Below are 13463 nucleotides of genomic sequence, written 5' to 3' on the forward strand. Positions count from 1 at the left end.
ATAATATAATTGTCCTTTTTTTCACTCTTATTATTTTGCTTCAGATCATATTTGACTGAATGTGGAACTGAACTATAATGCGTTTGACATCCTTGTTCTAGAAGATAACAGATATGATATGTCTGTCAGGAAGTATTCATAACATTTCAGATAAGTATTTAGATAGAACATGTCCCGTACAAAATGTCATCAGTCTAACTTTAGTTGCTTTTGTTACTTGTGGACTTGTGGTCTGGAGACTTTTTGAAGGTCTCCGCCTCCTCCGTTTTTTTTTTTTTATTTCAAACCCATCTGTATTCAAGTCCATTTCTAACAGGATTCAAACTCCTGGTCTTGATGCTTTCAGGTTTCAGACTAAAACACCAGTACACACATGTTTCTGCTAAGAATGAACCTTTTATGGTCCCCATACAATGCTGTTGATTACAAATAAAGGAGCTTCAAGTCAAATATCACTAGACCATTAATATGTAACAACTGAAGGTTTATTATTTTATTATTATGGTTTAAGTTTATATTCACAATACGATTCTCATAAGAAATACCAATTAGGTCTATTATCCATGTGGGAATCAGCACCTAGTGAATTCTATATAAATGATTCTGCTCACATAGCTTTAAGACAAAATGACAAGTAAAATTATACTCAGATAGTGGAAGCAGATGCTTAGGCCTGTAACCTTTTATCACATAATCGCCTTATTGCCTTCACTTTGCATAATCGTGACATTCGTCTGCACTCCCTTGTAAAACACAGCTGAATAGAACTGATGGAAATGTTATGTTTCATGACTATTCCTCCATCATTTTCAGTTGCAGTGATTTCTTTGTTTACTTTAGCAATAGGCTTTTGATATTTAAGTCAAATCTGCCCAGTAGAATTGTCTTTTATGTCTCAGTACTGTATTCAGTGTCAGTAAATAGCTCCTCTTCTTCATGAGGTGGGCTACATGTGTCATTATCATGACAGCCCTAAAGGTAAAGATATCTACATTTATATAGATCGCTCTTACAGACAGACATAAGTAGTATTTAAAATAATCTGCCTTAACCTCCTAAGACCCAGGAAATGTCAGCAAAGTACAAACTTTTTTGTTTTTTATTAAGTAAGTGCTATATTGGAAACTTCATGATGCAACAGATTTTTCAGATGGAGTTTTTATAATTTTTGTGGAATGTCCTTTGTGGTGGACAGTTTTCTTTTCTTTTTTTTGTATAAAGTTGTGAAACTCTTATCTCCTAGGAGAAAAAAGAAAAAAGAAAACATTTTTAACCTTTTAAGGACTACCATTATAACAGGCCGCTTATAATTCTTTTTGTTTTTTTATTTGGTTGGTTGGGTTTTTTGCAAAAGTGTCAGAAAATTGCTTTTTTTTTGCCAATTCCTTTGCACCTTTTTTCCAGAAAGAATCTCACTTTTAATATCTGTCCATAATAAATGCATAAAACAGTATGTTAGAGCAAAAAAACAAACAAAAAAACAACAACACAGACTTGCACTTTTTTAAATCATATTTATTATGAAAAACAACTGTAAATGTTCATAATGAAAATTTTATGAGATTACAGAAATAAACTTTCAACTATTTTACATGAGCTCAAACATTTTTTTTGTTTGTTTAGATCATTCTGTTTTCATGTTCTAGCTTCTTATTTTTTTATAATTTTTAGTCATTTGTAGCCTGTAGTTGTAAACAGAGCCCGTCCTTGGGAGAAAAACATCCATGAGCTGCGTCTTTTACAAACAGTGCATCTCTTTCTTCCCTGGTTAGCTTTCTGCATTTATATTTACAGACATATATATTAATATGCATACATTTATATAATATTTACAGCTAAAATACAACTATCAATGAACTATACAAACGGCAAAAATACAGATAAAAACAGAGGGGGAAAAAAGCGAGAAAAAAAACTTCACAAAACCCTAGCATAACACACTAGTAGAACACTCCAAAATGACACTATCGCTATTATATACAGTTATTTACAAGAATTCACAGCAAAAACACAGCTGAAAGCTTGTTAAAACGCTGCATAAAGTAAGAACTGTGTCGCTGTCTGCCCTGCTCCGCTCTGGTACTTTCCAGTCCGCCCACTTCAGCCAGTGCTGTCCTTGACCATGATGTGTTGTATAGCAAAATATCAAAAGCTCAGATTCTCAGCTTTCAGATGCCGTTTGAGTTTTCTCAATCACAGTTAAGGAGTTATAGTCATTGGAATGACGGTGAATGCAAAATGTGTCACCGGAGACACAGTCGTCTTAAAAGGGTTAATGATATCAGACATCTGCTGAACAATAATGTTTTTTAGAGAGTAACATAACATATGAAATGTTAATTATGACAGGCTTTTTAAAAAAAATTATTATAGTGTGTTTTCAGACATAACAGCCGTCTTCGCCATAGTATGATGAAAGAGTTAAAGGGGTCATATTTATCTAAACCCACTTTTATTAGTCTTTGGTTCATTTATTTGTGTATTTTGACCCTAATAGTTCATAAAGTTTGAATTTGAACCCTCCAGGTGCTGCAAAGCTATCTTTATATTCATTCTGGTAAAAATTGATTGGATTTCTACAACTCATTTTAATCCCTGCTTAATTTGCTATGTTTTATTCCTAGTTACATCATGACATTTGCACATATAATTGTTGTAGATAATTCATTTATCAAGACAGGGGTAGTTGTTTGTTTACCTGTTTTACTAGTTTCAGCTAGTGACACTTCTGACAAAGGCTACAGGGAGTAGCTGAAACTAGTAAAGCAGGTAAACAAACAACTACCCCTGTCTTGATAAATGAATTATCTACAATAATTGTAAGTGGAAGACAGTATGGAACTCTACCAGACTTTGCACATAGAAGTTCAAGACTTCAGATGAACATTTATCAGAGTACTGCATAATTGTTTATCAGCAGCAGCAGTTGTAGTCCATAGTGAAAACTTTTTTTTTTTTTTTCACTTTTTATCACAATGATGTTCATTATATTATGCTGTAAACATCTAAAATAATGTTTCACAATAGCAAAAAGTTTAGAAATTAAAAAAGAACACAAAGTTCCATCCAATAAAGGAAAGCCACTTGGTGTTCTTCAGACACACTCGCATTGAGACAAAGATTAAGATAAAAATGCAATCTTGAGTTCAGCTGAGAATTTTCTTTTTTGGCATAATGTTTTATTTTTCAAAATCTATCACCTCTCTGTAAGTAGCTTTGGCTTGACATCTAACCCGACAGAGTTAATATTAAAAATGAATAAAAAAAATAAATAAATAAATCACATATCAGAGTTAGAATTCAAGCACTTTCAAGCACTTAAAGGGGTCATATTTATCTAAACACACTTTTATGAGTCTGTGGTTCATTTATTTGTGTATTTGGACCCTAATAGTTCATACAGTTTAAATTTGAACCCTCCAGGTGCTGCAAAGCTATCTTTATATTCATTTTGCCAAAAATCGAGTGGATTTCTACAACCCGTTTCAATTCCTGCTTAATTTGTTACGTCTATAACTAGTTACGTCACAGCATTTGCACATATAAGGTCCAGACTTCAGACGAACATTTCTCTGAGTTCGATGTAATTGTTTATCAGCAGCAGCAGTTGTAGTAAAAATTGAAAATATGTCCAAACTTCGAGCCGATTACCTAAAATGTTCGGTTGTTGGTTGTATTAACGAACAAAAATGGGTGAATGGGACAGAGTGCACTTTCTACAACTCGGAAAGGGGTAGGGGTCATATGCATTTAAAGGGCCAGCGCTCAAAACGACCTTTTTTATGTCGTTACTCAAAAATAGGGTTGAAGATGGACCTGTGGAGTTGAATTAATGAAGAATTCAGACCCAAGCAGAGCATTAACAGTTTATGTAGACCACAGGGAAACGTTTGAAAATGCATCATTCCATTTAAAAAAGCCACATATCCCTCCTTTAAGTCTGTGATGCGATGGCGTGTTTGAGGTGTTTTAGCCGCTGCTGAAGGTTGTGGACTGTTCTTGGCAGCAGCTGTCACCTTGCTGCTGGAGCTGTGGAATCTTCCCTGGAGCTGAAGCAGGCAACATTCCTCAATGTACCAACCACTTCCATCATCTGTGCCCTCCCAAGACAAATGAAGCATTGAGAAAGAGCAGAGCTGACATCTTGAATGCCTCTATACTCTGCCAAAGCAGAAACCTTCAGCTGGATGCTTGCACTAGATTTGAGCACGTACACATTTTACCATTTTACCTGCACTTCATGTTATTCACATGTGTATAAAGTAACAGAGCTGTTCGTTGTAGCTCTTGCTCATACACTTCCTAAAAACAGCCAAATCTGAAATTTAAAGTTTTGAGCTATAAATCTAACTTCACTGTTGGATTTGGATGGATTTTTTTAAGTAATCTGTGCGACGTAAGTTATCCATCTGTCTTCTTAACTCCTCAAAGACACATTCTACCTTTCTTTTATGCAGCATAATAAACAGTTTTGTTCCTTACTCTATGCAAGGCGACACATTACCAGAGTAATAAAGAATTTGCTCTCCATCTGCTATCTCATCTCCATACATCTCCACAGTGCAGAAAGTATATTAAAAGCATGAATCAATTGTGGCATTGTTTGATTCGTGTGAATTCCTTTGCCTCAGCTGCAAAAAAGTGAGAAATTGGATCTCTGCCATTATTTAAAGTAGAAGTTAAAAGGACTTTTTTTTTCTCCTTCCTTGCTTCCTCATACTCTGAATGCTGAATGAGGCATTTTTCACATGGGTAGATATTCTATTAGTGTCACTGTGGTTTATTTATTGATGTGTTGGAGGCTCAAAGTAGGACGAGAAGATGAGCTTGCTCACTGATATTACAGACTCTTGAGAAAGCGAGTGAGTGGAGAGAAGGATGGGGGACAAATGATGACAGTCACAGTTCGTACCAATCCTAGCCCCTCTCTGTTGCAATTCACTGGAATTCAGTTGCATTACCTTTTAGTAAATGCACACCTATGTATGTATTCTGGTTTTGAAAGTAATCAAACAGCCCTCATGAGACTGATAAATAGAGTATGTTGAGCTCTGGTCCGTTGTATGCATGATCTTCCATAGCTCCATAGTCCCTAATGCAAGCCTTAGATCAGGGGTGTCAAACTCATTTTAGTTCAGCGGCCACATTCAGCTAAATTTGATCTGAAGTGGGCCGGACCAGTCAAATAATAACATAATAATATGTGAATAATGTCAACTCCAAACTTTCCTCTATGTTTTATGGTGAAAAAAGTAAAATTACATGATGTTATTGTTTACACCTACAAACTATCATTTCAAACAAAGTGAATAACATGAACAAACTGAAAAAAAGTTGTAATTTTAACAATATTATGCTTTAGTTTATCATTTCCACATGTACGTTATAACTTACAGATCTCTGTAGATTTACAAATACACAAAAAAAAAATGGTAAAATTACACTTACTTCTTTTAAGACATTTCAGATTGTTCATAGTTCAGATTATTCACTTTTTTTTTTTGCAAAAATATAGTTTGCAAATGTAAATATTTTCGTGTAATTTTGCTTTTTTTTTACAATAAAACAAACAGAAAAATTCTGATATTCTGATGTTATTATTATGATAGTATTTTACTGGTCTGACCCACTTTAGATTGAATTGATCTGAATGTGGAACCTGAGTTAAAACTATTTTAATTCCATTGATTTTCAGTATCTTCAGTGTAACATAAACGTTATTGTGCTTTAGTTTATCATTTCCACATGTACATTATCACTTCCAGATCACAGTGGATTTACAGATTCACAAAATATTTAGTAAAAGGTGGAATATTATTAAAATTGCACTTCTCTTAAGACATTTTAGGTTGTATTTACATTTACAAAGAGAAAAAATTGAGTTGTAAGTATTTATAGGTTATTATGAGATTGAATTGGTCTGAATGTGGAACCTGAACTAAAATGATTCTTAATATGTTCAGTGTAATTTTTGCATTTCACAAATTCATCCCAGGGGCCGGACTGGACCCTTTGGTGGGCCAGATTTGGCCCCCGGGTGGCATGTTTAACACCCCTGCCTTAGATAGACAGGGTGTTCTTTTAAGTCTTTTTACAACTGAACAAATTTATTAAAAAGCAAGTGAATAGACAATCTGTGGAAATTATTACAAAATGAAAAGTAGATTTTGAAGTTGCTTTGCCTATTTAATCCACCTCTATATGGGACCGTTAGTTGTATGAAACACATCCAGACGGTACTGGATTTGTTTCCATGTTGTCTGTATCATAGACTCATCAGTGGTGTCAATGACATCAGTGATCTTTTCCTTCAGGTCGTTGATGTCCCATATCTTTGTTTGATATATGATATCATTAACATAACCCCATGGTAGTAAATCCAGGGCAGTGATATCTGGTGAAGGAGGTGTCCAGGGAATTGAACCATCCCTTCCAATCCACTGGTCTGGAAATGTTAGATTTAGAACCCACCAACATGCAGAACCCAATGTGGTGGTGCACCATCTACTGGAAAATGATGGTGGGTTGAAGGTCATCCAGTTGTGGTGACACATATTCAGTCTAAAGGTCAAAGGTCAACATTTGCACTAATTTATCTGTTGTTGAAGTAAAATGGACCAGTAATTGGACTGCACATGATCCAACAATGTGATTAAAAAGCTTGATAACCACTGATACATAGAACAAATCTGATGAACAGATCTCATCAAATGCTTTTGTCAAACATTTTTTAAATTGTAGAGAGACTTTGTGGACACCTTATATTACAGGTGTTTTGGGGAAGAAAACTATTGCCCACATCGTAAACAAACAAACAAGCAAACAAAAAAAAGGTTTGTTAAAATTCTACAGCACCTTCTTTCCATTTGTCTGCCCTCAGACCCATCATACCTGGAGCCAGCGGATGTTCGGCAGCAGCTTAGTCATTACCAGCTGGCTTCCCGCAGTCAAATGTCTTCCGGCTCAACACCTGGTGGTTGTACAGCAGCTGACGGCCGACCAGACGGCATCCTCACATGTGAGTTCTGCGAGTTCAGCTCCGGATATATGCAGAGCCTGCGACGGCACTACAGGGACCGCCACGGTGGCAAGAAGCTCTTCAAATGCAAAGACTGCCCCTTTTTCACCTGCTACAAGTAAGGAGAGACAAAACACCAAAGAACTGAATGTATATATGTAAGAAAACATTTAGAAAAAAAAAGAATGTATATACACCAATATAAACAAATGCCATATAAACTAATGAGTCAGAAAATGATAACGTCGTCATATCACCATATAACTTTGTATCATATTATGATATGGTTTTTATATTATATCATGATAATTTGCTTTAGAGGTAGCAGCTATGATTATTGCAGTATAATTTCATATATAAGTATTCTGACTGAGTTTAACTTATGTCTTACATTGTTTTTATTTTGTGTTTTTTATGTCTGTTCAAGTTTTGCATTGCTTTGTGTCTTGCATATTTGTTTTTGTCTTGTATGTGTTTTACATCATATATGCCTTATTATATTTTTAGCTAATTTTGTTCATTTTCACCCTTTTATGTCATTTTAATATTGTTGCTTCTTTTGGATTTTTTTCTCGTTATGTCTTGTACATCCCATATTGTCTCATTTCATTGCCGTCTTTCAAGTTCTTTCATCGTGTTGTGTCTCATTGGTTTTTCCTCATGGTTTTTGTCATTTCTGTCTTGTTACATCTTTAACATCTTAATGCACCTTTAACATAAGGACATGTTCTGGACCATGTATCATAGCAAATGTAGATGTTACATTTATTAAGCAACAAAACTATATTCCTTTCATATTTCTTAAGTTAACAATTGTATTTTACATTTAATTAAAAAAAACAAAAGTATTCTCATATTTCTTAAATATAACAAGTGTACATTAATAGTATAAACAATAATAACAACTTTCTCCCTTTTTCTTTGTGTGGGTTATCAGTTGAACAGTAAATTTCCACGACAATACATAATATTTACACGGATATAAATATTGTCCTTATTGGTGCTGTAAATCAGACATGTTTAGGTGATCAGTTGGATGTTCCATTCACTTCTGCATGGAATGGATCATTTTTAAACCTACTTAGTTTGCCTTAAAATTGAACATGTTGCCCTCCTCATAGATTCTAAAGCTTGATATATTTGATGTATAGTGTGTATTGTGTGTTTAACATATTTCAAGCAATAGAATCTACAAGGTGGTCAAGGATGTTCTTTTAGATTTTAAAAGTCAAACCTACTGATTTTGCTCTGTTTTCTAACATAATATTCAAACGAGTTCAGGTCAAAGGTCATGTTTGGTCATTATATGGAGCTGGATACGTATTAAAGGCACTATTTAAGTATTATATGCATGAAGGATATATAAATTGATAAAATTGCATTAGAGCTTTGATGTGATTTTTAGTAAATATTGCTGGTGTAAGGTGATGATAAATAGAAGTGAGTTCAGCATCTGGAAGTTTAGATAGTTGGAGAATATGGCATTATAAGATGTATCCTTCTTGGACTCAAAAATTCAACTATTTCTGAGTAAGTCTACGAAAGTGGGACAGGTAGGGACAGAAAGGAGACAAACCCTTTTGTCCTGTGTTTTTTCACTTTGTTTCATCTTGTCTTGTTTCATATTATTTTGTGTGTTGTCTCATTACATCTTTCACAAAGTAAAAACCTCAAGTAGTCAATCACAACCAAAATTCATCCTTTAAACTTGAAAGAATTAAAATTTTACATTTAGCATACAGTATTTATTGATATTGAGAGATTTGAACAATTTTTGTCATCACCAACACTTTTGGTCATTTCATCTGGCCGTACACCCCTATACATTCTAAAGACTATTTACCTTTGCACACACTTGATCGTCCTCCAGATTAAATGAATGACTGCGTCCTCTGTCTTTCCCAGGAATAACTTCACCATGCATGTGGAGGCTGGTCACAACAACACTGCACCTGACGACCTCCCTAAAGACCTGCGCTGCCCCCTCTGCCTCTACCACACCAAACACAAGAGCAATATGATTGACCACATTGTCCTGCACAGAGGTATACTCATAAGGACCAGCCCATATGGAAGCACCTCTAGAAATCATTTAACTCTCTTAGTAATTTTTCTGTCTGATTTTTAAATTCCCTTCCACTCACAGACAAATATTTGAATGCTGCATGCATGTTTGTGGGCCAATATAACTGTAATGTGCTTTTGGTGTCCCCCCCAGCAGAATCTAACTGTCACCATGAACACATTAGGGGTTTATTATGAATGGGCAAACTCTTACACATACAATTTTAAACCTCTCGAAATGGGATTTTATTATGTTATACAATTTTCTTTGAGGGAATGTACATAATTTGCACATGTCCCACACACTGCCCTAACTGTGATTAAATGAAAAAAGAATTAAATACTGTTTAGATGGTGTCATTATACTCAACAATTTTTTCGATAAAACAAATCATGTTGATAATTCATATTTTATTTTCAAAATAATATTTAATATTCTTCATGTATTATTGAAAGTGCTGTCCACCCCGTCACTTTGGTGGAATCGCCCCTTAAATTATATGGTTGATGACATCATCATCATTTTAAGTGTCTTCACTGGAGTTGGAAGCATAGTCTATGATTAAGATTCTTAATTTTGTTAGTATAGTGGGCACATCAGCCAACAACTTTCTGCCAGTCCGGGGAATCGAACCGGTGACTCTTTGATCCCAAGCCAACTCTCCAGCCTTCTAGGCCACAGCTGCCCTGTCTGAGATGTGGTCAAGCTTAGCATGTCCACCCTGTCACCACAAAATAACATTTAATATAAAACTTTTCAGAAATTCTAAATATATTTGTTGAACATTACACAGTCCTATTCTAAGATGACCTACTGACCAACTTAAGGTCCAACATGTGGTCATTAAATGCTAACTTTAGCCAAAACTGTCCACCTTGTCACTTATTTTTATATGCATTTGTCAGTGACAGGGTGGACATATTTGTTTCATATTTTGTGGTCTGCTTGTACTTTGTCTGCTTCCAGAAAATGTATTAACAAGTGGTTCCAGACACAACAAACCCTGCCCCTCGCATGTATTGTTGCTTATTTTGGCATCGATCCAGCTGATGTCATCATGTCTATGCATGTGCTGATGTCAGCATATCAACTGCCTCTATATATGTGCCAAGTTTGAGGTAAATTGAAACAAAATTGATGTTTTTGCAGACATTTGAAATTCTGCCCATTATAACTAAATAGGAGAAAAAAAAGATTTAAAAATTCATGAAAACTTTTAACTTTGACCTACTTTTCCCAAAATCTAATGACATCTATTTTGAGTCACTGGCAATGTATAAACCTAATTTGGTATGAATTCAACCAATAGGTTTGCTGCTAGAGTGTTAGCAAACAAACAAACAAACAAACAAAAAACAAAGAAGCAAACAAACTGAACCATAAAACAATACCCCTTGTCTCCCCTTCGGGGGGTGGGGTAAAGGTGTTGGAGCTTGACCAACATGCATTTCTAACAGCCTACAGTCGACACACATTGAACATACAGTTAAGTGGAAAATCTCATGTTGTTTTTGGACATTTTGAAATCTGAAAGGCACCTTATAGTGATATTGATATATAATTTTCACTCTGCAGAGTGCTATCTCTACAGACACTTTTAAGGGTTTTTCATTTTCATCAGCTGAAGGGTGAAAGTTTCTTTGTGCTCATCAACGTCTGAATGAATTGGGTGGATTTACGAGCAGGATTTATGAGATCAGACACATTTTGGGGTCAGTCATGATCTAGTAAGCAACTCTGAAAAGTGTGTGAAAACCTGCACTTCATCAGTACATGAAGAGCTTTTGAGAACTTGGAAATATCTTGTGCCAGTTCATATGCTTTTTTTTGTTTTGTTTTGTTTTGTTTTAGAACACTATGTTCAGTTGTCTGAAAGGAAGTCCTAGTGTTGAAACTGAGAAAATGACAAAACCTTCAGAAGGTAGCAGCTACTGTGATTACATTTTTCCATTACCACACACTCTTTGTGTGTGTTCATGGAGTGGCTTGTGTGCGTGTGACAAATGTCATCTGATATCTGTGCACCCACACATTCGTTCTTCACATTCTGTTTTCATGCCTCTGTGGACAGTGACAGCCATGCCAGACGCCTTATATTTTCGGGTTGTGGTCACTCCTTTCATATGTACCTCAGGAACACCTCTTTGAAATTGGCACAAATGTCCACTTGGACTAAAGGATGAACTAATCAGCTTTTGGAGGTCAGAAAACGCACTTTTGGTCATAACCTCAAGCTCTGTTTGTAGACAAAATTTCACAGGTGTAGATATAGATGTAGCTATAAGTAATGGTAGAGGTATAGGTAATGTAGAGGTATGATGTAGATAATGGTATAGGTGTATAGGTATAGATATAAGCTGGGGCACCAATAAGAGAGAGGGGGGAGGTTTAAACATGACAAATTCATGGGGCCCAGTATTTGTGGGGGGCCCATAGAGCAATGAAGGGGGGCCCAGTGGATACAGGTTAGAAGTTGTGAAAGTTTAGTGTAAGATCCGCTGTATAAGAGAGGTATAGAAGTCGGGAGGCGAAAGTTGAAAGTGTTAAGTTTTGTTTTCACGCTATCGTAAGTGACGTTGTTTATGGACCGTTGTCTATGGAACCCCCCCCCCCCCCCTTTCCCCCCATAGACTGAAACGATAGTCAGTTTCTGTAGGGTCTACAATGATTACGCTTTCATGGGGCCCATAATTGGTAGCGGCGCCCCTGGATATAGATAATGGTATAGGTGTAGATAGTGGTATAGGTATGTAATAGGGTTGTGTATGTATAAGAGAATGGGATACTGCTCTACAAAACGTGTTCTTTTTAGTGGAAAGTTGAAAAACGTAACTTCCTGTCCAGCTGTCCCAAAGGGGTACATTTCTTATAGAGACCAAAACCATTTTTTTGTAATTTCTGCTTTTAATTCTGCAAATGTTAACGTGGAGCTCTTTGAGGAGCGACTCACTTTTGTGGCCACTCTCAAGTGGACATTCAAGGTACTGAATGTTCAAGGATTTGGGTGACTGTACCCAATTCACTAATAAAAGTATGATGTGATACCAGTTTTTACTCGAAGGTCATCTTCCAAGTGACCTCATGTTCTACAAAACCACTTATTCATATTATTATCACATTATTTAACACCATACACCTAACTAAAAATAGCTTCCAAGTCTCTATAGCGGTAACTTCTCTTTCACCAAAATATACACATAACCTTAAAAGTCCTTGTAAGTCTCACCCCATAGAACAGGGGTGTCAAACTCATTTTAGTTCAGGGGCCACATTCAGCCCAATATGATCTCAAGCAGGCCAGAGCAGTAAAATGATAATGTAGTGGCCAATAAACAATAACTCCAAATTTCTGTCTTTGTTTTTGTGCAAAAACGTGCCATTAAATTATGAAAATGTTTGCATTTATAAACTGTCCTTTCACAAAAAAACTTAACCTGAACAACCTGAAATTTGTAAGAAAAATAAGTCCAATTTTATCGCTATGCCTCATCTTATCATTTATAAATGCACATTACATATCTCAGTGGATCTACAAAGGCACAAAACATTTAGTAACAGGCAGAAAATTGTTAAAATGTTAGAGTTTGCAATTATTTATAGGTTATTCAGCTGTTATTTTACTGGTCCGACCCTCGCTAGAATACATTTGACTATTAACATCTTCAGTGTAATTGTTGAGACAAATCGACCCCTTTGTCAGGCTGGTTTTGGTCCACAGGTCGTATGTTTGACGCTCCCGGTCTAGACAAACATGGATGTAGACTGCAGCTGAACTGGTTCGTAGAGGAAGTGAGTTTGTAATTCTAGTGTGGTCATGGCGTCCTCTCCCACCTTTTCCTCTTCACCATTCTCTTGCCAGACCCTCGTTCTCCCTCTTAAACTAATATATCTCTCCACTTTCTCCTTTTCTTTCTTCAGAGGAACGCGTGGCTCCACTAGAGGTGAGCCGCTCCAAGCTTTCACGCCACCTTCAGGGCCTGGTTTTCCGTTGCCATAAATGCACTTTCACATGCTCCAGTGACCAGGCTCTGCAGCTGCACCTCCAGAAACACGCTGAAGTCAAGCCCTACCAGTGCCAGCTCTGTTATTACGACAGCAGCCGAAGGAGCCAACTGGAGGAGCACCTCCGCCTTGAGCACAAGGTCAGTCAACACATAACACCCAACCACTTTTATGTAACGAAATGAAATTAATATACCTTATGCAATTGGGCTTCTCCTACTTGTATAACCTAAAACTTTATAATCCGGACAGAGGGAGTTAAGGCAATGTTTAATGGGTGTTAGATGTGTAGGAACAGACTATGATTCTTGACTGTTATAAGAAATAGACAGCCCTCTGTGGTTTAATGGCAAAATATCGAAGTCCTAGTTTTCCTGG

The 13463-nt window shown here is 36.2% G+C and overlaps 1 protein-coding gene and 1 long non-coding RNA gene across 6 annotated transcripts in view; one reads left to right on the plus strand and one right to left on the minus strand.

Annotated features, from left to right (window-relative positions):
• znf462 (zinc finger protein 462) overlaps positions 1 to 13463 on the plus strand; it is an 89554-nt gene that overhangs the window by 59729 nt on the left and 16362 nt on the right. For all 5 annotated transcript variants that reach the window (XM_030150994.1, XM_030150992.1, XM_030150993.1 and 2 more), the window contains 3 exons: positions 6881 to 7136; positions 8924 to 9063; positions 13002 to 13225. In XM_030150994.1, the coding sequence (XP_030006854.1) occupies positions 6881 to 7136; positions 8924 to 9063; positions 13002 to 13225 (620 nt within the window). The remainder of the gene's footprint in view (positions 1 to 6880; positions 7137 to 8923; positions 9064 to 13001; positions 13226 to 13463) is intronic.
• The window catches only part of LOC115430805 (uncharacterized), a 636483-nt gene continuing 632809 nt past the window's right edge, over positions 9790 to 13463 (minus strand). The window contains exon 3 of the long non-coding RNA XR_003936988.1: positions 9790 to 9964. This is a non-coding gene — a long non-coding RNA (uncharacterized LOC115430805). The remainder of the gene's footprint in view (positions 9965 to 13463) is intronic.

The sequence above is a fragment of the Sphaeramia orbicularis genome, chromosome 12 (assembly GCF_902148855.1).
Source record: "Sphaeramia orbicularis chromosome 12, fSphaOr1.1, whole genome shotgun sequence".
Taxonomy (NCBI): domain Eukaryota; kingdom Metazoa; phylum Chordata; class Actinopteri; order Kurtiformes; family Apogonidae; genus Sphaeramia; species Sphaeramia orbicularis.